This window comes from Centroberyx affinis, unplaced genomic scaffold (genome assembly GCF_046629955.1).
Source record: "Centroberyx affinis isolate AG114_WGS23_722 - 3 ecotype Tasmania unplaced genomic scaffold, CSIRO-AGI_Caff_v1 ptg004162l_1, whole genome shotgun sequence".
Taxonomy (NCBI): Eukaryota; Metazoa; Chordata; class Actinopteri; order Beryciformes; family Berycidae; genus Centroberyx; species Centroberyx affinis.
In genome coordinates, this window is record NW_027281923.1 from 62,823 (window position 1) to 88,124 (window position 25,302).

Here is a 25,302-nt window from a genome sequence, read left to right on the forward strand (position 1 = left end):
GGACATTTAAAACCGGGCTTAGAAACGGGGCGCGCAATCTGATCGACCGCTGAGGAAAGGTGCGAGGGAAACGCGATGCGCTGGCACGATAAGCTTTGGAGGCTGTGAAAAGTGAGTGCGTTAGGTGCTGTGTGCCTGTGTGTGTGTGTGCGGCAGGGATGGGAGCGTTGTACTGAATGCGGGTGCAGAGCAAGTCGCATATGGACAGGATAAGCTATAGGTGTTCACGTACTCTGCATTCACATGTGGTGCAGGGGTCCTGTTTCCACCTGTCTCCGTCCGTTCGCTCGCGACCCTCCGTATCAGTGCAGTCTGTCTTGCTCAGACGGGCTTCAAGTCTTTTAATCTGCAAAAGACGCAAGGACGCAAAGTGTCAAACACATTTCAGCTTGTAGTGTGTCTTATGGGGCACAAAAATATATGAACAACATGACCTAACAAGTGAGGAATCTTGTCCTACTAAACAATTCCACATCCTTTAAAGCCAACCCACCTGCCTCAACCCCCATCAACGTACATATAGTTGTATACTTCATCAACCCCCCCTCTCCCAAACACACACACACGCACCCGCCCAACTGTTTTTTGTTTTTTTTTTAACTTTCAGGGTCAGGGTGCAAGGCCCCATCCACAGGAATTGATTGTGCCACTAACAGGTTAATGAAAACATGCCTGTATGTATGGGGGTTAAACAGTGTCAATGCATGTAGCATGTTCAGGAGTCAACTTACAACTCAAAGAGCAAAGGCATGTGTGGACTTAAGAGCAAGGAAGTAATGAAGCACTGAAGATTATGGACCAATAAAAGTAGGCGGTAGGCAGGAAATGTTTTTAGATGGCTGGTTCTTGTACACAGACAACACAGATGAAACACTAAAAATCTCTGAGTTCTCTTCACAAAATGATGAAACTAGAGCTACTGTTAGCAGTATATTTGTTTGTGTGTGTGTGTGTGTGTGTGTGTGTGTGTTAGGGATACACACCTGCTTTCGTAAACTTGTGATCGTCTTCTGCATGTCGGAGACAAAGTCCTGGAAGTCGTTGATTGAGGGTTCAGTGCTTGGTTTGGAGGTCACAGTGACATTGACAGGATTTTCTCTGGCTTCCTCCGCTGGGCTGCAACGAACAAACATAAAAATAAGTTGAATTTCAATCATTAAACTCTTTTCTATAGTCTTGGCTTCCTATAGTCGTGTCAAACTCACATTTTAAAGTTCACACTGCTGGACGTATAATAGGTCACATAGACTAAAGGCTCCTCCATCACACATTATCCTTAAAATATTTCTACAGAAAGCATTTTTATAACATTCTAGCTGCATATTGACGCTGCAGTGTCTTTATAGACGTTTTGCATCTAACGATTAGACATTTTTCAACATTTTACACATACAGATAATTACTAAATAATAATATAATGTTTGCCTTCTTGTGTTACCTGGTCTCCTGGATGCTGTTAGCAGGTCTATCCTCTGTGTAGCTGTGGTCAGCTGACCTGCGTCCTCTGAAGTGATATGACAGGGCGTTGAACTGACCCTTGGTCCGGCAGTCTGGAGGGGTCAAACACACTGCAGTTAACTAACAGACAACAAGAATCACACAGGTTGAGAAGAAATCTACTCTTCAGCGGCGTACAGTATCGAAAACGTCCTCAAGAGAATCACAATCAGGTTACATTTTCTTGTTTAATATGCTTTGTAAGGGGATTCTGTACAAGGCAAATGTTTCCCCCTATTATGAATGACCATGCTACAACCAGAGACCAATGTGTGCACAGACACATCCCCTACACACAGACATGAAATAGGAAAACGTACATGAGCTGATTGAGAAACTTGAGTGAATCAGTAGGTGAGAAGGTGACTAGCTGACTGCTGACGCTGCTATCAGCAGCTCTCTTTCATCCCGCTTCAAAGTGCTGATCTGAGACTTACTGTGGTGTGATGCCTCACTCTCACACTGCCATCACACACTGCACCCACATCAGAAAAGATAAAAGACACACACACACAGTCCTCCCGTACACATCTGGGGCGTGCTGAGCATCAGCGAGTGCATCAAGAGACTTCTGAGTAAACCTGAGAAAGGACAGTTCAGGCCCTGCAATTAGGTGGGCTGCACCTTTAACCGTAAAAGCCTTAAAGCCTGCCGCTTGGCCTCAGAATGCCTTTGATTTACCAGGCAACCGGCCGTAAAAGACAAAGACGATCTCAAAACAACAAGACATCCTATCTCATGCTGACAGACACGGATGAGCGCACAGAAGCACGCTCACACCCCGCTGCGCTGCAGACACACACACACACACGCGCACACACACACACACACACACACATACAACAGTTCTCAGTGGTATCCTCTCTCTCGCTCTCCTTATTGAGCCAAATAAAACTGTGAATCTGCCTACGGTTTAGTTTCGCCAGGCAGAAACAAGCGCCTTAACCCTCTTCCTCCCTCCCTCCTTCCCCTGTCTGGCAGGATATTCTCTGTTTATTAGCTTAGCGCTTCTCTTGTTCATTTTGTAAAGGAAGGGTGAGCACTGGGGTCAGAATCTGGGATGAAAGGAGAATGATTAAGAGGCACCATGTGCTGGTTATTAAACTGCTGCTTGTTTTGTCCCAGAATATCATAGCTGTCTCTGAGAAGGCAACGGACCACTAGATGTGGAGGCCTCGTTCAAGTTTAGTACAATCTACTGGAAAACTAGAACTAGATATCTACCCCATCTACCATTTCATGACTGTTCATACTGTACGGCGCCGACATATTTCATACAACTGAATCTGTTGAAAACATATTTTTCAGCCCTCTCCCTCAATCAGGAAAATCGTTCATCCCAAATCTAGCTCGGTACCCTGTTGATTCGACACACAAGCCAAACTGCCTCCAGATGTACATGGATTGACCCAAATCATTCACTCGCAGTTGTCGGATCAAAACCACATATCTTCAAAAAAACAAAAAGTATATTTTTATCACAAAGTAAGAAAGGAACACTGATGTTGTCATCCAATGTGTTTTTGCAATTATTCAATGGGTTTTTAACATGTTTCAAGGGCCCAAGGGGTCATAAAAGTAGAAATATAAAACTCAACACAAAGTTTGTAACTGTAAATTTTCAATTGAAGTAAGAGGATGGAAAACACCAAAATTGAAGTAATGTGTTTTTCCAGTGACAGCAGCAATATAACATTGAGTCGATGTGATTTGGCCCTATGCATTAGAAAATACCAATTCAGTATAGGCATATGAATGCGCAAATTTTAGATCCGATGCTATATTCACAAGTGTTAATTGTGTGCAATTTTATTGACTCGGGTAACTCTGGTGGTTAAGAGCCCATACATGTGAAGTCATAGCTATTAGTGGGTAGAACTTGGGGTGTATAGAGCAGTCAGAAGCCATGTGACCTGAATGCTCTTTTTCACTCAGCACTTCTTGCATGACTTCACCAGTGATTCAATGGAAAAGGTAGGGAGACTGTGGCAGTGTGTTTCACAGTGTGCAGTAAATGGCCATAATATGTCTTATAAGCTCCACTGAAAAAGGCCTTGTATTCTCCATCAACCACCCAGGAGAAGCCGGGCAGTTATGAGCGTTCAAGGGTTTCGGCGAACATTAAACTCCTGTGAAAACATGAAAAACTCATACGCATCTACAGTTTAAGAAACCCAAGTCTTATTCTGTGGCTAATCCTGCAATGGCCAAGCCCTATATTCCAGCCATTCTGAGTGCAACAACAAATCATTCATTTCCTCACACTTGTAGCTCATTCAGCTTGTTCATGATTACTGGTACACAAAAAGTCATTGCACTGCATTCAGCCCCTGAGCTATACAGGCCAATCGAGTTCATCAGATTTTCTCTTGCAATCCAGGCCACAACTGATCATATCTCCAAATCACTGATAGGAGACAGCCACTGAAGACCCTCATGCTGGTATAGAACAGCGAGGGATGCCTCTTCATTCATCTCCTTTTGGCTTTGTCAGCTGCACCCACTGGTGGAATGCTTAAACATCCAGGTCTTAACTCCGAATACCATCTCTAACCTGAGATGTCTGTGAAAAGTACATTGGTTATGTCATGAATGTTATGTTCAGGAACAGGAGGTCCCCTGTTGTTTCAGTGGAGTGGAGATCCAGCGGAGTAGCACTGGCATAACAGTTCATGACATTTGACTTTAAACTTTACTTTACGCTGACTGCAGAACGTCCATCTGTCAGACTAAATCAACGTCTGACAGATGGAAGCCTCGCCTTTCTCAAAAGCCTGAGAGAAACGAGCCCAGGCTTTGTTTACCTACAAGTCCAAGCTCCCATTCACTTCATTTCCTGAAAAAATGATTACTCTTTCATTTCTTCCCTATCTCATCTGTTCTTCCAAGTTCCAGGCAAGCAGCTTCCATGCAGAGTGATATCTGCCATCAGCCGTACACAGGGGGTGTTGTAAATTGTAGCATATAACCAGTGATTATTTTGAAGCTGGGCTATCTTCATGGAGACGTTATCAAAGGGAAACACTGGGTGAGGATGTTGTACCGGCTTTCATCTTACAAAGCAGTCCCAATGCTGGACCTGTGTAAGCCATCGGATGAGACGTCTAGATAACATCCTGTCCTGTTATTGCTTGTGAAGCATGTTTTCTTTTGGTGTGTTAAAATGGGATATGTCACTGAAGATTTGGCAAGATAAAGATACATATGACTACATGAAAGACGTGCTAGACATGATCGAAACAGTGCTGCTACGCCCTTGTGTTTGCAGAATCACACGCATGCGGCATGCAATACCCAGAGTCACTTTTTGCTGAATATTTGCATCATTTTGTGTAAATGTTGTTCTACATTATTAACTGCATCTGTTTTGTTCCTCATCCATCCATCCCCTCTGTTTCCCCCTACCTTCGCAGCAGTCCTGCCACATGCGCAGGTCGATCTTGGGGACGTCGTCACAGCTGCCGTAGCCGTGGGGCAGCTCGGCCACGCTGAAGACGTCCGGCTGGATGCGCGTGATGTTGTCCCCGTTGTCGCACAGCACCCGGGTCAGAGAGGCCTGCTTCAGCTGGGTCAGCTGGGCCGGGGTGAACACGCCGGGGTTTTCATACCAGAACCTGAAGATGACGAAGAGGAGGCGGGGGAGGAGAAGAGAGTGAATGATTATGATTGAAGAGAAATAGAGGAAAAAAAGCCATATCTCTCCTTACCTCTTAAAGAAGTTCTTATTGATTGTTCTACTCATAAGAGGTATAAATAAGAACAAACTACTAAGAACAAACTACTGCTTAAAAAGACCTTTAGTCCTTATCGTACAATGGCAAAAGTTCCCATCACTGACAAAATGCAGAACCTCAATACGTAGCATTCTATACATCTCAAAAGGGGAAAAAGTGAGAAAGCAATACTCTAAAAGGGACTGGCTGGAGAGACTGGAGGCATCTCTTTATCTTTCCAGGGTATGGAGGTGGCGTGTGTTGTGATCTTACCTGTCGCCATCTCGCAGGCGTTTGAACTGGGCCGCCAGCAGACACATGAGGGTAGGCCCCAGCCTGCTGCCAGGGACCAGGTCTTCAGCCATCAGGGCAGGGAACAGGTCGATGTTCAGAGGAGTGCCATACAACCTGCCAGACATGGAAATAGTCAGGTACAAGACAACTGTGCACTGGCACAAAACCTCACAGTGAGCATGCTATCTAGACTAATTACGCAGATTTTCTTTTTTCCGCGTCAGGATTGCGTGAACCCTTGATGAAGGCTGAGGTTCCTAAAATCTGTTCAGATGCAAGTCTATAGGCCACAGAATTCCTTATTGCTATTGTCAACAGGCTATGGACAATGCTAAAAGTTGTTAGTCGTTTACATTTCCCTTACCTCTGCAGTTTCTCTCTGACGGTTGGATTCTTAATCTCGTTCCTCAAATCATCAAATGTCTGCGCCGAGGTCAGGTTACAGAAGGTTCTGTAATCATTGTACGACGGTATGCCATGATCCCTCCCTCTCTGTATATTCATGGCGGCCAGATCCAACGCCACGGCGTGCGCCATGGAGAACAGCCTTTCCGTCAGCTCTGTGTTCAGCAGCTGCGTCGAAACGCGCATTTTCCCAGCGACGCCGAAGAGCCCGCGGAGGAGCGGGTCGATGCCGCCCTCGTTGACGATGCGGAAGGGGGAGAAGAAGGCCCGGTGCAGGGAGATGTGGCCCTGGGGGATGGGCTGGAAGTCCTGGTCCAACCTGTACAGGATGGGGTTGATGAGGGTGTGTCCGAAGCGGAAAGCGGCGGTGGCGAAGGCGTTGAAGATGCCGGCGTTGACGTTGGGGTTGTAGCCGCCGTAGGAACCCATCAGCTTCACGCCTGCCTCACCCAGGATCTGGGGGATTGGAGATGGAACACAATAGGCATTTTCCTTATCACCATCATTACCACCTTTAACGTTACAAGTTATTACTATTGATAACTGCCTTGGTCTTCAGAGACAGAGGTAAGTATATGAAAATAAAGGAATATGAGACGGTCCTTACCTTCGGCAACCAGTGACTGTAGGTGATGTGTTGCATCTGGGCCCCCACTATCTTCCTGGCCTCGTGGTAAATGGTGTCTCCGTCCCAATGGGGGTTCAGCCTCAGTAGCTCCGTGGCTATGCGGTTGTGCTCCCTGAACCACACCGTGTGCATGGCGGTCAGACCGAGCTGCTCATTGGCGCGGTGATCCCCGGCCAAGAAGCAGGGAATCGGACTCTCATTCTCATCTCGCATGCACTCCGTAGGCGGTCCGGTGGCGAACGGCAAAAGCGGCTTCCCCGTCCGCTGGATGATTCCTTGCCGGAGCAGTCCCCGCTGGCTGGCCAGATCGCGGATCTCTTCCGATTCGTGCCTCGAGCTGCCGTAGACGTTGGAAGCGTCGATGTAGGAGGTCAGCTGGTTGATCTGCTCCCGTGGGTACACGCTGTTCATGAGGAGCGACGTCATCCCGCTGCCGCACACGGGGCTGGACCGCACGAAGAACATGCAGCGGGCGCCGCTCCGCAGCTGCCGCGGGTCGTTGGGCGGGAACTGGATGGGGAAGCACGGCGGGTCGTTGGTGCAGACCTGCGTGCACAGCTGGCCGTCGGAGAAGCGCGACTGGCTGAGGGCCGCCACCGTCGCGTCCAAGTCGTGGTCCAGGAACTGACCCCACTGCATCAGCATGTGCGTGTAGCGGTCGTCGGGGGTGATGGTCTCCGTGCCGATCATGGTGGTGGACACCAACCTGGGGAGGGGCAGCCTGTATCCGTTATGCTGCCGGTCGGTGGCGCCCCTCGGCAGGTTAAACCCGTTGTCGTAGACCGATTTCAGCAGGCGCTCGAAGGCGGTGAGCGAGGCGCCCCACATCGGGTGCTGCAGGTTGTTGCAGGTGCCGTCGTGGCTGCGGTACTTCTGGTGGAAGCAGATGTCGGAGCAGTTGTTGAAACGGCGGTGGGCCGTGCAGCCGGACAGGTTGGCGATCACCTCCAGGAAGTGGGGCGACACCAGGTCGTTGTAGCGGAATGCTGCGGGGGAGGCGGAATAAATTCAGCACATGGAGCGTCTGGCTGGGGTTTAGGTGGTTGTGAAAATACAGCGCTAAAATACAGCGCTAAAATACAATACCAACGTTCATTTCTACCCAGTTTTAAGCAAGAAAATCACCACATCCAAGCCATAAAAATAGAATGTAATCTAGTGTTTGTTTATATGATTCACATATCAGATATTTTTACTGTAGACATGATCACACATTGCTCCTGGCTAAGAGAGTGGAAAGATTGCAGTGTTTCACTAACCTGTACTGACTTGCTTTGATATGTGAGAGCTCTTGTGCAATAGCTCCAGTGTGCAGCATATGTGTATAGCAGGTGTGTATATGTGTGTGTGCTTGTGATGTGTTAGAAATGTGGTGTGAGGGTTAAGCATGAGCACAAGTGTGTGTGTAGGTGTGTGTGTGTGTGGCCGACCTCAATGGGGGTAAGGTGAGACTTTCTGTCGACAAATGAAATGGTATCAAAAACTACAAGCCCTCTCTCCCTCTCCCTACATTCTCTCACCGAATAATTCAAGGAACAGTTCCAGATGAACTCATCTTGGCTCTGGTGTGTCTGTGTGTGTGGGGGGATTTGTGTGTGTATGTGTGTGTGTGTGTGTGTGTGTGTTCGGTGGAGGATGGGCGAAACCGGGGTGTCCCCCTCCCAGATCAAGTAGAGATACAATAAAAACAGCACGTTTGTTTTTGCTGACAGGCAGAAATCCCTCTGTGAGCTTGGTCCAGGGCCAACGCAACAATGAACACTTGGTTGTTGGCATAAGTAATGAAAACATTGTCTCTCTCTCTCTCTCTCTCTGTTCATATTTCACACTCCTCTATTTCTCTTTCCCTTTCTCTGTCTCTCTGTTTGTCTCCAATACTGACCCTTGTCTGTATTTTCTTCTCTTTCTTTATTCCCTTTCCTACCTTTCACTCTTCCCACTCTCACACACTATTCCTCCTCCCCCTCTTTCTCATCTGTCTCTGGTTCCTTTCTTGAACCAAGTATCTGATACTCCAATAGTTCACTGTTCTGTTGATTCTGTACACATCTAGCCCATTTAACCTTTGTGACTGTTAAATTTAACCCCCATTAGGCTGCTTTCATGTATCATAACGTTAAAATACAGCTCCAGACCACTGGATGTCTCCCATGCATATGCAAATGCCCACAAATTCATGCATATGCATATACACACCCTCACCAACCCACATGCATGCATGACTGAGTCGATCCGTACACACAAAGACACAAAGCATCTTAAAATTTGTCCTGCCAGATCTGCGTTCAACAATGATTTTAGGTTAAGTGTTCTGCGGTGTGACACAGGGCTAGTAAAACTGTTTACGGGCGCCTAGTCAACTGCTCCATGATTACGTCTCTAGCCCTTGGGTAACGCTGGAGAAAATGGCATGCAGATGGAAGGCTTATCCACAGCCAAATACGCTCACAATAACATGATGATAATTCATGGAGTGGTTGAGGATTGAATTGTTGGCTGCTTTGCTTGAGACTTTGCTTGGAAAACTGGACGGGACTTTTTTTTTGCTGAATCCAGTAGGATGTCCCGGCTTAATTTCAGATCAAAATAATGACATCTGTCATAGATGTCATTATTTTAACATAATAATGGCCAGTCTGATAAGTATGCATATGTATCTTCCATGTATCTACAATCTTTAAGTAGTTCAAGGCAACCCAGAGACTTACTGGGATTACATGCCTTGTACTGGCCATCTATCTTGCCTAGAGGGAAAATTAAGTTTACAGACCATTGAAGTGTTGCCCAAAAATGGCAGTTCAGACTAAACGACTGGTCTGCTCGCCGTCCCATCTGGAAGCCGTTCACATGATGTGACGGGGCAAAGACGGGGCGTCACACACATGAAGACAAGAGATCACACTACTACACACTTCCGTCATTCAAGAACAATTTCCCATTCGTCCAGAAAAGTTCACTGTGTTCCACTGTTTCTTGCTCCGTTGTACAGAAACTACAGTATCAGACTTCTTTCACTTAATTTGCATACTTGTGTGGACTGATCTATGCATGTTGCCGTTTTATATGAGATTTATTCCTGTGTTGCAACGTATCAATTTGAGCAAGTGGAGTTGCAAATCTTACTCATGTAAGCCATCCACCTGAGTGGGTGTTCAAATGCATGAACACCTCCACAAAATTTCTTTTAACAATCAAGTTCTTTGCATGGCTGTTCCCATATAATATGAATGCGGCACAGTCAACAGCAATGGTGTGTCAATAGCCCCACCCTGAAACACCAGTCAAACAGACAGCAGACTTCCATGGGCTCCTCTGAGGTTGTTCACACCCTGACTGAGAGCAGCAGTGCTTGGCTTTCTACAGCCAGAGAGTCTTCAGAGACAGGATATCTGTGTGGACTAGGGATGTGAGACTCTCCTCCTTAAACCAATTCAATATGAATCTCCATATGTAGTTTGTGATTCAATACAGGAAACATCTTTAAGCAGGTCGACCATTTCACTGCTTGTGTAAATTAAACTTGTGTGTTGCAATGATAGCATAAAATGCAATGGCAGGACACAACTACTTGTTGTTTGCTGCAATAAGTAGCAACTCAAATGTGTCACTCATTAATTGCATGTGTGTCAAGGGTGCAAGAGATGAGAATAATTATCATGAGCAACCAAAGTCTACAAAAACTTCAGTCACGCCGTTTGACAGCTTCAAGCTATTCTGAATGCACGCACACTTCCAATCATTACTTTGAGCCGTCAAGTCACTCAACAAATATTCACACTTTGCATTAAACGCAGCATAAGCTACAGCCACATTCACAAAGGAGAGTGTGACATGGAGGGAAAGAGAAAGATGTAAATGAAAGAAACAATCACAGAGAAGTCAATACTCTCGATTCTGACTGTCAAATTGGGTTTCCCTGTCAAAACACAGCCGATATGATTTGTCAATGAGGCACTTGGCAACTTCTCATGCTGGTAGCTTCAAACAGCAGTGACAGGTAACTGTTTGAAAACTGAACTGACGTCAGTAAGCTGCACACAGCAACTCGGCCGTTCTATGATGCTTTATACCACAGGAAACCAAAGAGACAAGAGTCTTAAGTTTTGATTCATCACTTGTTGTAGGCAGAGAATAGTTCCTGCCAGTTTCCATGACAGACACTAAAATTGTAGCCCCACTCCCAGTGATTTAGGCTAAAAAAACAGGTGCATTTTTAGGTAAACATTTTGTGTAGTGCAACTTTAACGATTCCAGTACAGTAAAGTGAGACATATGATGTTCACATGGGTTTCCTCTATGCGTGTGTGGGTGTCAGCCTCACCGGTGCCGTTGGTGTCGACCATGAGCCCCTGGTTGACGTGGTTCTGGATGAGGAGCAGCGTCTGCTCGAAGATCTCTCCTGCGCGCGCCTGCTCCACCGTGTAGGGGTCCCGCGGGTACCGGAAAAGAGCCAGCAGCTCGCCTGGGGTGCGAGGCTGACTGGAGGGACAGAGGGATGGGAGGGAGAGGGAGGCGGGGTGGGGGGGAAGGAGGGAGAAAGCGTACGAAAAGAGAGAAAACAAAAAGGATAGTGAATATAATGTGAGAGAGCGTGGAGAAAGAGCAAACAAGGTGAGAAACAAGAAAAAAAAAATAGGGGGTGAGAGGAAGACAAATTGAAAGGAAGCGAACAGATAAGGCCGATTTCAAACGTCATGTTGAAATCGCATTCCTTCGAGTAATTTTTTTTCCCCGGAGGGCGGAAAAAGCAGGCAGCGAGTCTTCCCTGATCTGCATAGGCTGAGAGAACAAACACTTTCCAGAACATTTCTCCACTGCAGCCAGAGCAGGTGAGAGAGTTCAGACCAGCATCCTGCAAAGCCTTTCTAAAACAGGCACACACAAGTCAGTCATTTCACCTACAAGTTGGATCTACTCCATCGCAAGTCTGCATGTGTGTGTGTGTGTTGTACATGCTTTCACCCCCTCTAGAAGACCACTGCACTGCTTTACTACCACCTCAAGGTACTTGTTTTTTTTAACAACTCCAGTCTTTGAAGCTCTGCTAGGCCTGGACTTAAGGGTGTGGCAAACAATGCAGCCACGTGCCAGATCCACAGGTGTCCCAGCCGGGCCAAGATCAAAATAAAGGGCCTCATTTTACAAGCACGCTCACATTATGACATAATCCACATGTGAGCCAAGTGGCTATTGAATCAGGCATACTTCATCGGATGTCTTAATATGTTTGAAACATAGAAATTTTGGCTGAAATCAGTCAAGTTAGGCAGCTCTTTTATTGGATTGCTGGTATAGCAGCAAAACGCGCCAAACTGTTATTTCTACAATAAACTTTATTATAGCACAGCATAATAAAGTTTATTATACTTTAATTTATTAGCATGAATAGTACTTTGCAAAACAGGATTGCAAAGTGCTTCACATGAATTAATTATTCCTTGAAAAAGTGTGACCTTAATTGCATTTTGTGGTGATAATTTGAAAAAGCTGGTCGCGCACATTTTGTTTCTATAATGACCAGCTGCTACTATCAGCAAATAGTACTTATGTCTAACTGTCAGTACCAGAAACTCCAGCAACACAGCCAATGTGCTTTATGATCAGAGCAACAAGTACTACAAACCTTTCTACTGGTACGTTCTCCAATTTCATTCTGATTGTCATTCTGATTGTCTGATTGAGTGGCTCACAAAAAAGTGGTCAACATCATGTCTTCTCCTCTTAAGAGATGAACTTTTCTCAACCTTAGAAAATGCTCCACTATGTCCAAAAAGAAACAGCTTTCCCCATTATGTTTAATGTGGCAGTTTGATAAAAGCAGAATAGTGTCAACTAAGCTATCTTTGGGTGTATAGAGAAGTGTGAAAAGGGGCTTTTAAAAGCGTGATACTCAGCTATTATTCTTGTCCAAGAAAGAAGACAGTGACAATGAGAGAGGACGAGGAGGATGAAGAGAGAGACCGGTATAAAAGCCAGTATTCTGTGCTCCTAATCATAGTAGTATATTAAGAGCTTTCCGAAGGATGTTCAAAGACCCCGGCGCCATCAGCCAAGGAAGAGGCTGGCTCTAGATCTGTGATTGTCATTAGAAGAGAGCTGGAAATCCCCTCAACTCAATTTGGGTTACCTGTGTGTTTATGTGGGTGCATTTCTTCCTTTGTGTGTGTCCAGGTGCATATGTGTGCGCACGCTACTCGCGCACGCTTGTGTGGGCAGTGTGTGTGTGTGTGTGCACGCCAAGAAAAACACCTCTGCTAACCACATCATTCAACAGGATGGAAACGCTTATGACTCACATTGCAACCACCTACACCTCCTACTGTGGCAGAGGAGAGAGAGCGCGCAATGAAAACTTCACTGGATAAACAAAGGCTTCAAGACATTTACTTCCTTTCATCTCGGTGATGATCTTCTTATCTTGACACATCAATGAAAAGAGGTGAAATGGTAAAACGACAATGAAAAGCCCTTATGTAAGCATTGCAAAGGCATGTTTTTTTGAGATGCAGAAATGTAGCAGGAGACAAACAATGAGGTCCCTTGCGTTGTGAGGGCAATTTGTGCATTTATTTGCGCTAGGGTTAGGGTTAAGGTTAGAGGTTAGAGTTTTCATCTTATTCACTAAGAAATGTATTCAAATGAAGTTGTGGCGTTAAGTGGCTTATATAATTGGAGTGGCCTTTGATCTGATTCTAGGACGGAAAACCCTCTCCTTGTTTGCCTGACTTGCTGGTGACGATGCCTGTGTCTTGCAGTAATGATAGCTAGCAACCATTCTGAAAGGACACACTTTGCACCAAGTCTTCATGCCACCTTGCAAAGATCTTATATGCATGACAATAATATGGGGGAGTTGGTGTTAGGAAGTGTGAATTGGGTGCAATCTCAGTATGGCTTTCTAATTTGGTCCTTTTGGTGATGGAGTGTGAGTATGTTTGTGTGTGTCTCTCACATCTTACCCATCAAAGAGACGTCTCCTGGTGGACTCAATGGCACTGTCCACATTGCGGATGGCCTGTTCTATGGACGTGCTCACGAAGGTGTCGCCCTCTCGGCTGACTGGAGGTACTGTTGACACAGAGAGAGGTAGAGACTGCTTAGAGCCAAGTTCAATCAAGTAAAAAATCTGGATGTGTTTGGACCTCAGTCTTTATGAGGGTGTTTACAATGAACAACATCAGACAGGACTGCATACTCCAGGACACTCAGAGCCTCAAGTAGCTGCATCAACCAACAATGAATTCCGTTCCATTTCAGCATGTCTCATTTTGTGACTCTTATTACATTCTTTCGTTTAATTTTAAGTCTCTCATTTAACATAATTTGTTGTTTTCATCTTAATTAAACTGACTACTAAAAGTTTGGTCTAACAGCTCTGTAACCAAGTTCCCCAGCCAAGCAATTTTCTCTTGAAGACTGAAGTATACTTAAAGTTTATAATGAGGGATGAATCATGTACCCTGCAGTATCAAATACTTTGCTGAACAATGAACACTCAGATCACAAAAAGCCTCTCACTCTCACACCAAGCTAATATTATCATTAAAGTGGGATGAATCATTTTGGAATGAGTCATTTTTAACTCTACCTATACTTAAACCTGTGTGAGGTTAACAGTGGTTAAAACATATTTAAGAGGTTAAAACAAAGGTTAGAAAACACAGTTTAGGTTTACAAATGTGTGATGTACTTCCTACAGAATAGGTGACAGCACCTTTAAAGGTGCTACACTTCAGCTTCCCTGCCTCAGTTGCAGTGAACACATTTCTGGCGCACTCCTTCGTCTGAGTGTGCCATTGCAAACAGTGAGATTGTGACGTGAGGGCTGAGAGAGTCCAACAACAACTGAGCACATTGAAACAGTTTACGGTTCACCAGCAGAGTGCTGCGGTCTGACCTGAGAAATCTCAGCAGGAAACATCAACACACACAGGGAGGAGCTGACAGGAATCTGATAGCATTACAGAAGAGTTTGACTAATTCAGTGGGTGACTTGGCCAAAAAAGTCCAAGGGAGGGCTTCTCGCTTTGTGGACTGTTCACTAAGGTGACAGCAATCTAATATCCAGTTTTTACTTTGCTGCAAATTGGTCAAATGAAGGATCTCTTTCACATGGGATAGTTATACTGATGTCATATGAGTTACTGTGTGTGTAGTAATGAATAAGAGAGAGCCGCAGGTTTTTAGACAGAGAATCTATTATTGGAAGTCACAAGTTGCCACAGGATTTCAGTTATTTCAGTACAAGTTAGTTTGTTGTCATTTAGCAGCGAGGCCAGCCTTGTGGTTAATAAGGCCGTCCCTCAACCAGAGGCCCGGGTTTGATCATATCTGCTGAAGCATCCGTGAGCAAGACGCTTAACCCCTCCCTGCTCCAGAGACGCCGCACTGGCTGGCTGACCCTGCACCTCAACTACAGAACATCGTTTGCTGCACCTTACCTGTGACGGTGAGCACCATGCTGACAGCCTGGTAGCCGATGGGGTTGCGGGCGACGCACTCGTAGCGTCCGCCGTCGGCGGTGCCCACGTCCTTGACCTCCAGACCCTCAGGACTGATGTGGAACTTGCCGCTCTCCGTCACCTGTACACCATCCTGGGGGAGAGCAGGTGGGAGGGGGGGGGGGCAAAGGTCACGACCCTGGGAGCTAGCGTGTGGAGGCGGGGATCAAATAACAAGACAGTGATTGAGAGCCTCACAGATGGGACCTGGAAAGTAAGTAGGCCACTGTGCTGTTCACTTTTCAACGGACTCCTACTTAGAGCTGATTTACAGCAGCTTTCTGCATTACGTTTTTTGGATGGAAACTTGAGCTTGAATAGGATTAAACTTATTAATCACTGAATTACTTCACTGTCTTGGGGTGTAACCCTGAGCAAGTAAAGCTCATCAAAACATTTATCGACCATAAACCATTTCCCAGTGCCTCTCCCTTCCCTCCCACATCACACGCTCCGATCCACCACCGTCACCCCAATACAACCTCGCAATCGCCGTGGTGACGGGGCCACGACTGCCTCTCTCAGCCAATAGCGGCTCTAGCCTCTAACCTTGTTCCAGGTGATGACGGGCTGTGGCTGGCCCTGAGCGCTGCAGGGAATCTGGACGTCCTGGCCAGACTCCACCGTCAGGTCCCTTGGAGCATTTGTGAAAACAGGCGTTACTGAATGAGTTAAAACATACACACACACACACACACACACGCACACACGTTAATGATTATGCACCAGTGCTCGAAGTACATGTAAAGTGCATCTTTGTAATCAATCACAGCACAGCAGACATGAGATTTGAAAGATGATATTTACAATTGCTTTGAGATGCCGAGTCTGAAAGTGTATGTTCCACTGTCTAGCATATGCTTACAGAAAATACACACACAGTTTGTGTTAGCCTGCAATTGCTATTTTTCCTTCCTCTATTACAGGGCTGCAAAACATAAGTAGCCTCAATTTAGTCAGTCTGCAGCTCAAAGGGAGATGTGGGCATATTTTAAGAAGAATTAATGTAGTACTGTAGCAAAACCCATAGTGGATCGAGTTTGTGCCACAAGTCATAAACTGCTTATCAATTTTTTCCCCTTTCAACCCATTGTACCAACTGTGTCTATCATCTTGTGAACTCTGACAACACACACGCCCGCACACACACACACACACACACACACACACACACACACACACACACACACACACTCACCCCAAGTCTTGTTCTGATTACATTAAGTGAGAACAGCTGATGTTTTCCATTCATGTACAGAGATTGAGTAGGTCAACAATCATTGACTGTAACTCTACTAGATCACGTGCACACAAGCACACATACACACACACACGCACACAAACAGACACACAACACACACACACACACCAAATTGAGCATAGATACGGGGTGAGTCATTGTGTTATACTGTCAACAAAGATTCATGATACAACCCTTTCACAGCTGGGGTGGGTGGTGGGAGCTGGGCGGGGGTTTGCTCAGCCCCCCTCCCCTCCTCCCCCCTCTATTAAAATTCCTCCTAGGTTCCCATTTCTCAGCCACCTGGCCATGGGAAAATCCCGGCAGTCTCGGAACCCAGAGGAAGAGTGGGAGGCTGTTTCATAGTAGTCTGACACTAATTAACTGCCTTTAAATCAAAGTTGAACTTTCTAAAACAGAAGGTTCGCTACATGGTGTACAGCACACGCCTCTTTGGAGTGCATGTGTTGCCAATACCACTCTGTGTCACTGTGTGATTCGGGGATGTGATCAGAGAAACACAAAAAAACACATGAAACGATACTGGAAGCAGGGGAACTGAAATCTCTCTCTAAAATGAAAGGAAACATGCCAAAAATCCAAGATTTCTGTCATAAACTGAAGAATCCATCCCTGCTGAATGCATGTAAATCCCTCCTTTTTCTCTCTCTCTCTTTTTTTTTTTATCTCTAATGCTCAGTATTCCTCTGCTAACCCTCTTAGCATAAAGCAGCCATCACACACTGACAGCTAGGTTGTGGGCTTGTACGCTACTTTAACAGTGTGGGGCCATTATGCAACGTGTACTTTGGGCCATGTTAACAGCCATTACTACATGGAAAAACATGGTGTCATATAGGGATTACAGACTGCCATGCTTTCCTGTGCTGCGCCAAGCCTATAATTTCAGTTACACACACACACACTCACACACATACACACACGGATACGCCCATCTGCATCCACAAAGATGCACATAGTGTGACACATACGCTAACTTGTGCTTTCTTTGCAAACAAAAAGACACATGCACGCACCAAATGAAACAGATACACACTCATGCACATATAAAGATAAATAATCTGCACATGTACACACACACACACGCACAGAACTATTTGTCTGTCACTGTATACAGGCACTGTTACAGTCTAATGGCAGACTCCCATGAGTAAACGACAAATTAGCCGTGGATGGAGGGTACAGCACCACTCCCACCCTCTTAACATTTTACCACCTCGCACTCCCCTCCTCTTACACAAACATGGAGTGTTTGAAGAGGGCTTTACGGCAGCCACACTAAAACATTTAGCCTATTTGCGCTCAAATATATCTTGCGGCATGCAGTAGTCAATGGATGCTGTGTTCTGTGCTTGTAAACCCAATTGCGAGAAAGTGTTTTGAAGCATACAAATAATCATAATTGTATTCTGTCAAGCCTGTTACATCATATAGTGTACATAACAGTGAACATCAATTATGTGGGACAAAAGTATAGGAGTCTGGAGTAAAAACCCTATTGCAAACTAGGGCTGGGTGATATGGTTGAAATTAATATCATGATAGTAAGATTTTTTTGATATCGATATAATATCGTGATATGGCTCATGTATGCCAAATCATGTTAAATAATGAAAAAAATGAATGTTCATCCTATTGAACCGAATAGTAATAAAAGGTGTGATGTCAAATAAAACTGAAATTGTCAGATAATATTCCTGAAAATGTTTCATATCTCATTTTGTAAGTTTTTAAATAAAATGTGTTTGTTATCATCAGTTTAGACAGCAGAATTGTGTGTTAACATATCGATAACGATAAACAATAATACTGAATTGTCGCCCAGCCCTATTGCAGACTATATCAAATCAGCTTACCACTGACAACATAATTAAGGTCATGTCCTGTTTAATCATCTACATTCACTTCACACTCCTCACCTCTCTGCTGGATGCTGAGCTGCACGGCGGTGCGCACCGTCCCCACGGGGCTGACCGCCTGGCACTCGTACTGGCCCTCGTCGTGGGCCGCCACCCGGGCGATGCGGAGCGTGCCGGTGGACAGCACCGCGTGGCGGCGGTCCAGGGGCAACGGGCTGCCCCCCCGCGTCCAGGCGATGACCGGCTGCGGGTAGCCGCTGGCCTCGCAGGGGAAGTCCACCGTGTGACCCTCCAGCACCGACTGGTCCTGCGGCGTGACGGTGAACTGGGGGATGGCTGCGGGCGGGAGGGGAGATACGCTACTGGATTATCGGGCCGGTTTACACCACATCTGCCACCATATCTCGACGATCGGAGATGAAATTATCTGGTAGTGTGAGGGATTTACAGGCTCACAATCCACTGACAGACTGATCTGTGATCCAGCGCCCAGATAATAAAAACCATGTTTGATATTTACGACCCGACATCTGCAGGGTCCTGAGTGAGTCCCCGTGGAGCGTGGGGATCAGAGATTCATTCCAAGAGTGGAGACTGATTCTGTCTGTCTGTCTTGTTGTTTTGATTGGACTCACTTTGGATTGTGTGAGTTCCTGTGCAATTAGATTAGATTAGGTCCTGACATCTCAGTTACATCGTTAAGGGTGTTGCCTAATCATCTAATGTAAGCAGATGTGCCACTGAGAAAGAAAAAAAACTGTGAAATCCATCGTTAAGCATGTGTGATATGTGTGATGCAATGCATTTTCCTCTAGTGTGTCTCCAGCCTTAGATTTTGCTAAAGCACCGGAGGAACCACAAAGAGAGCTTGGGAGTTCAGGAAGCAAGATTGAGCAAAGGAGGAAGTTAATGTGAAATACAGGAAGTTGCCAATACAGCTCAGGTTAATGGATGTTCATTTATATTGTTTATGTTTTGAACTATACTCAAAGCATACAGAAAACATTCACATGCAATCCAAGATACTAAATCTGCTTTTTGTTCACACATGAATCCAAGGCCTGAGAGAGAGAAACTATTCTGGTTCTCACCTTGCACGATGATATAAGCTGTAGCATGGATGGTGTCCACGTTATTGGAGGCAAAGCAGGTATACTGGCCGCCGTCAGCCTGCACCACATTCTGGATGTAGAGCCCTCCGGAGGGGGTGATGTTGATGCGGGCGTCGTTGGGCAAGGGGGTCCGGTCGCCCTTGGTCCAGGACACCCGGGGCTGGGGTTGACCCGTGGCGCTGCACTCCAGGGTCACACTCTCCCCCACCAGCACCTCCGTGTTCTGCGGTTGGATCACGAAACTGGGCCGCGCTGGAGGGGGAAGGAGGGAGAAGGATGGGGAGTGGGCAGAGGGAGAGAGGAGGACAATGAGAGGAGGACAATGAGAGGAGGAAAGAATGTGGGAAAGAGGTTTGATTAATTAGGTGAGAGGTGAGGACATGGTTTGAGAGAAAGCTTCTTTTCATCTGGTTTGAGTAAGTGTAAGGCGCTGGGAAACTAGCCTAAATGTAAGCAAAATGTTCAAGAGAAGGCTGTGGAGAGACATGCTTCGTTTGAAAGGTCAGCTCATGCGCCGGCTGAAAAACGGCACTTCAAAGATCATTTCTGTATGTATACATAACCGTCAGTAACGACAGTCTGACTACTGCTGAAAACAACTTCCGATGTGTATCCCAAACTCGGGTGAGCCCTGTCCATATTTGGCCAGTGATTACAGCTGAGTCAAAGGAAATATGTACACAGCGAGGGGCCAGGCGTTTACAATCACATGGAGACAGGAAACGCACAACATCTGCTTTCAGAAACTGTTCCTTAACGAGGGGTCGCCCTTAAGGCTATCCGTCACCCGGGCGACGACCCTGGGGTCACCTGGAGACAGCCGTGCTAATCTCCCACGGCGACAGCTATCGGCGCAAAAACTGATGGATGTGCGCATTTGTGTAAGTGTGTGTATATGTAAGGCAGAGAGACAGAGATAGAGGACAGAATGTATATTTGTGTGTGTGTGTGTGTGTGTGTGCATGTATGAGGAGGGGAATAGTTTTCCCATAAGCCAGCAGGCTTTGCTCACGGCTCAGTGGGATATCCCAGTTATTTGAACTGCTGAACTCTGAAGGTGACCTCAGTGCCACTCACACTGCCAGGCAGCAGACACTGAGCACTGCACCTTGCTCTGCAGCCTCCACCGCACTTTTGTTGTTTAAATCCTACTAAACACACTTGTTTCAATTGAGCGTTTACCCAAAGAAGGTAAAAATCCTAACGTAATATTGGTTCTTCTTGAAAAACGCCTGTGCTCCTCTGCTTGAGTTAACATTTCTCTCTGATATGATGAGAGGGAAAACCTGTAAAACTATGCAATCAATCTGAGATACATTTTACCGCTAGCTAGATATTAGCTTCCTTGCCCCAATCCTGACTTCAATCATTGCAATAGCTGCAATAGCTACACTGACACCTGGTTAGTCCCTCAGGGCAACCTCACCCACCTCCTTGACTCTTGAAATTATTATAAAACGCATTTAAATTATTAAAATATATATATATATATCTACAGGTTAAAGCTGCACTTTGTAGGACCAGATTCAGAAATCAAGTAATGTGACGTTAAACTACACACTCCTCAGGCCTAAATTCCTTCTTCTCAGTGGCTGGTGGAGTGGAGATGGTGAAAGAATTAGTTTCACAGCAGGTTCAACCATCATTGGTGTATCCAGCTTTCTCTGGATGGAGGACACATTTGTTGCAGCTTAGGAGAAAGTTTTGTATTTCGCTCTTAAATGTAGTAGTTAATACTTTATGGTCAACAGAAGGTGGGATACAAAATCCAGCTACTTACACGGGGCTCCGAATATCGAAGTGTGACCTGTGAAGTCTTGACCTCCCCGGCCACGTTCTTGGCCATACACTGGTAGACTCCCTGGTCCGTCTCCCTGGTGTCCTGGATCATCAGCGTCCCGTCTTCCAGCAGGTTCAGACGACTGTCATCACGCATGTTCAGAGCATTGCTGCCAGGAGACAGAGACACACACGTATGTCTCAACGACAGCTTTTAACCGTGTAATAGCACATGTACATTCTCCAAATCCAGAAATCCTTGTAGAAAACTTCAATCTCTCACTGATAATTGTATTTCCACTGAAAACTTTTCAACTGCGAATGCTGATGTCAGAACTCATCAGCGACTTTTGTTTATCCGTCTTAAATGTCAACAATTTGCAGGACCTAAACACACGGATTAAGTCCCACTTTAAACTGGATCCAACTTGAAAAAAAAAATTCAAAGAAGTACAAAACAAAAGTGAGGTCTTTGATTTCTTGAAGCGTCTTACTTGTTCCTGAGCCAGATGATCTGCGGTTTGGGGTTGCCTTCGGCCCTACAGGTGAAGTAGACAGTGTTTCCCGACGTCACGTCGACATCCTGGGGCTCCGAGGTGATCCTGGGCACCTCTGGAGGAGAGGGAGAGATGGGAGAATCAGACGAAAAGAAGATGAGGTGGTGTAGGGCAAGAGAAAGATGTGACAGATTGGAGGTGGTTAGTTTCATCGATTTGTAATTGTGTTGGAAGTGTGTTGGTGAGAGAGAAGACTAAGTGCAATAGAAGGGAGTGAGATAGGGGATCTGAGGAAAAGAGTATCAGTCTGTGTGTGAGTCGAACTAAGCCTCTAGCAACCTGGACCTGACCCAACTGACCCCAAACAGCAACCTCCACAGGGAAGAAGACCTGGGCATAAGGCAAACCTAAATACGGTTTCAGGCATTTTTCCACATGAAGTGCTCTGATTCATCTCGCCGCAGACTTAAAAAGCCCCCAAAAGAAGGCACATAACTTGCAAGATAGGACAGAACAAGCACTTATGGGGTCAAAATGTATTTGAATACTGCCTTTAGGTGCAGGTATAAGGCTGCATCACACATGATGTACAACACTATGACAAGACTTGGATTAGACATATATCTAAACTTTCTTGCCAAGTGATTCCCTATATTCTAGTCTCTGAGATCATAAACAATAGTTGAGTTTACATTCATTTTTTCAAACAAGAACACACACACACACACACACACACACACACACATATGTCTGACAAACTAAAGTGAGAGTTATGAGCTGTAGAGCACAGTCTCCTCCATGACTAACTCTCGTCTATGCAGGTCTTGGGCCCCCCAAATGGGGCCAATTTGGGGGTCTCTGAGGTTAAGACAGGAGGGTGCCCCTGCAAACACAAATCACCCGTGAGGGAAACCGTTAAAAGTGCTTGGGTGGAAGACACTGACCTGGTTGGGCTGGAACGTGGGTGGGTGTTGAACTGCAGGCTGCTCGTTGTCATTGTTGGCTACATATCTTTCTTATGCAAGGGAAGGCGTGTGAGTTTGAATACACAGACATCAAGTCACGCCTCCAACACACCACACACACACACACACACACACACATCAAACTAACCAACTCCCACACTTCCCCACCAACCTGCCAGTACACTCTCTCTCTCTAAGGCCCCTCCCCACACACAGTGTACATGTGGTAGACACATTTCAGCAGAGACTGTATAAGTAGTCTTTCAAACGCTCCTTTCCCCTCTCTACTAACGTACAAACCATGCACATGGGACGGGCCATAAATCTCATTGTACGACACCATTTGCCAACAGCCCCGACCAAACCGAACTGATAGAACGCTTCTGAAATCCAAGACTGAGGACGGCAACCCAGCTCTCCTCTCACCACCACATTAGCGCTGGGGGCGGTAATGGCGGTGGGTTGGAAGCCCCGTCCGCGGTAACCCGGCCTCCATGCGAGGAGAAGGCAAGCCAGCTGCGAGGTGCCAGTTGGTGCAGGGAGGTGGCACTTCGCGTGAGGAGGTTCTGCTGTTTTGACAGCTGTTCAACCCGCTGCGCGTTGTTCTGCCCCGTTTATTAAGGGGGAAAGGGGGAGAAAATGGAGGGCGGGAGGTGTGGAACGGTTTCCACCATGTTTTTAAGCAGACATTCTTCCCCTGGTGTCTTGCTATGCAGACAGACGGAGGGGAGGGGGGGGTTACATTGAGCAAGAACGGGCAAGTCGGGGCCGTCAAATTAGCTGCTGAGGTTTAAGTGTGGTTGGGTTACAGTCAGCTGCCAACTGCTGCCTGCCTGCCTGGCCTAGACAACGGCTTCCAGTGGGAGCTGAAGGAAACAGAGAGAGCTAAGCTGGTTGGATTTACTGGTACAGGAGCCAACAGTCTGTTAGAGAAACCAACTGAAAAGCAGCCATATGGACTTAAAGTGAAATGTGCAGTTTCTTAACTCCTTACACTGTTGGAATGTATTAATACCCTGAGGGACATTTCAACCTGTGCTAAAGCAGACCTTCCTTTGGCTTGCCAGGTTGCACAACTAAATTAGCCTTCAGTCTCTTCATATATAATAACATTAAGTATTCTATCCATCTCATAAATGTACATGAAGAAAAGAATAACATAAAAAAAGAACCCAAACGTATTTCAAGAATGAATTTTCCACAAACCACCCACCGTAAGAAACAGAATCAACTTATTGCAAGTTTCAGGACCAAGAATTCATCCAAGTACACTTTCCCAAATGCAACACCCACACCAATAATGACACAGGTTGTAGGCCCCACACACTACTCCTCCCATGCATGCACACACACACACACACACACACACAGTAGTCTCGTTCTTAAAAAACTGAGCAGATTCCAGACAGATTGGTGGTCTGATATTGGAGAGACTGGAGGCCAAATTCAGGGGGTCCTGACTGACATTTTACCCAGGCCAGAGACACAGCTGGCAGGGTATGGTGGTGAAACACCTGGGGGTCTGCAGACCACAGACGCACAGAGAGGATACACCTGTGTGTGCGTGTGTGTGTGAGAGAGAGAGAGAGAGAGAGAGAGAGAGAGAGAGGGTGACTAAGCACACCCGCTCTTTGTGGGCAGGAAGCTGCGGGTTGTGTGGATTGAGTTGTGGTTTTAGTGAAGAGTGTGTATATGGGCATACACATGAATGCCAGCTGAGTGTGTGAACCTGGTCTTTACGACAGTTTAATCTTTTAGTATGAGGGGAAAAACACGTGTGCAGGCTGCTACGTGACCATGTGTGCCAATGCATGTACGCTCGCCCGCATGCGTGTTCCTTAGGTTCCCACTGTAGCCGATGTAAAATTCCATTACTTTTCCATAACTAAGTCAGAGTGCTTCCATGACCCACAAATTGTATTCCTCCCTAGTTTGTTGATGTTATTAATGTACCTCAGAAAAGTTCTCAAGAAGTCTGGTTTCCACTACGGTTGGGCTTGATTTGGAGAAGTGGCCATACAATGTATAAACAGCTGAAACCCACCAACTTGGAACATACAGTACCAGTCAAAAGTTTGGACCCGCCTGATTGAATGTACTATGTTTTTCATTCTCTTAAAGCCATTTTGATCTTAAGTCTTATGCTTAAATGCTTGAAATTAGTTTCCTAGACAAATATAAATAATGACGTTGATGCCTATGTATGAATTTCTTTCCAAAGCCTTTGCCTTTCCATCAAGGCAAAGGGCGGCTACTTTAGAGAATCTAAAATATAAGATAGCTTTGATTGGTTTAACACTTTTTTGGTCACTGCATAGTTCCATTTGTGTTATTTCATAGTTTTGTGTCTTTACTATGATTCTAAAATGTGAAAAATAGTGAAAATAAAGAAAAACGTGTGTTTCTAAACTTCTGACTGGTAGTGTGCATTCTGGTATCTTCCTGTAAAATGATCAGTTTGGAAGATTCCCTGATGTTCCCTGCCTTCCCCTGAGAAATTTCTCAAATTCCAGGACTTTTCCTGTCTGGGGCACAAATTCCATGATATTCCAGAAATGTCTCTATCCGTACCACAGTTGAGCTCCTCGGCAGTGAGCGTTGCCACCGATCGGCCCTGCAGGCGGCTGGGGTAGTCGCAGGTGGCGGCGGCCTGGGCGTTGCCTGACTCGGCGTACTGCTTCAGCAGGTCAGCCAGCCACAGCAGCTCACAGTCACAGTTTAACGTGTTGGAGTCCAGTCGCCTGAAGACACACACACACACACACACAAAGTGAAATAATTCGGCATTCAG

The 25,302-nt window shown here is 45.9% G+C and overlaps 1 protein-coding gene across 2 annotated transcripts in view; it reads right to left on the reverse strand.

Annotated features, from left to right (window-relative positions):
- The window catches only part of LOC139663916 (peroxidasin), a 51,315-nt gene that overhangs the window by 3,984 nt on the left and 22,029 nt on the right, over window positions 1-25,302 (reverse strand). The window contains exons 7-22 of one of the 2 annotated variants that reach the window (XM_071542702.1): window positions 25,083-25,252; window positions 21,544-21,661; window positions 21,053-21,219; window positions 19,250-19,522; window positions 18,219-18,494; window positions 15,588-15,700; window positions 14,979-15,132; window positions 13,497-13,605; window positions 10,859-11,016; window positions 6,517-7,523; window positions 5,869-6,365; window positions 5,484-5,618; window positions 4,903-5,111; window positions 1,455-1,550; window positions 984-1,102; window positions 233-346 (exon numbers count right to left, since the gene is read on the reverse strand). In XM_071542702.1, the coding sequence (XP_071398803.1) occupies window positions 233-346; window positions 984-1,102; window positions 1,455-1,550; window positions 4,903-5,111; window positions 5,484-5,618; window positions 5,869-6,365; window positions 6,517-7,523; window positions 10,859-11,016; window positions 13,497-13,605; window positions 14,979-15,132; window positions 15,588-15,700; window positions 18,219-18,494; window positions 19,250-19,522; window positions 21,053-21,219; window positions 21,544-21,661; window positions 25,083-25,252 (3,715 nt within the window). Of the gene's footprint in view, window positions 1-232; window positions 347-983; window positions 1,117-1,438; window positions 1,551-4,902; window positions 5,112-5,483; window positions 5,619-5,868; window positions 6,366-6,516; window positions 7,524-10,858; window positions 11,017-13,496; window positions 13,606-14,978; window positions 15,133-15,587; window positions 15,701-18,218; window positions 18,495-19,249; window positions 19,523-21,052; window positions 21,220-21,543; window positions 21,662-25,082; window positions 25,253-25,302 lie in introns of both variants that reach the window. The other variant, XM_071542701.1, reaches the window with a different exon arrangement.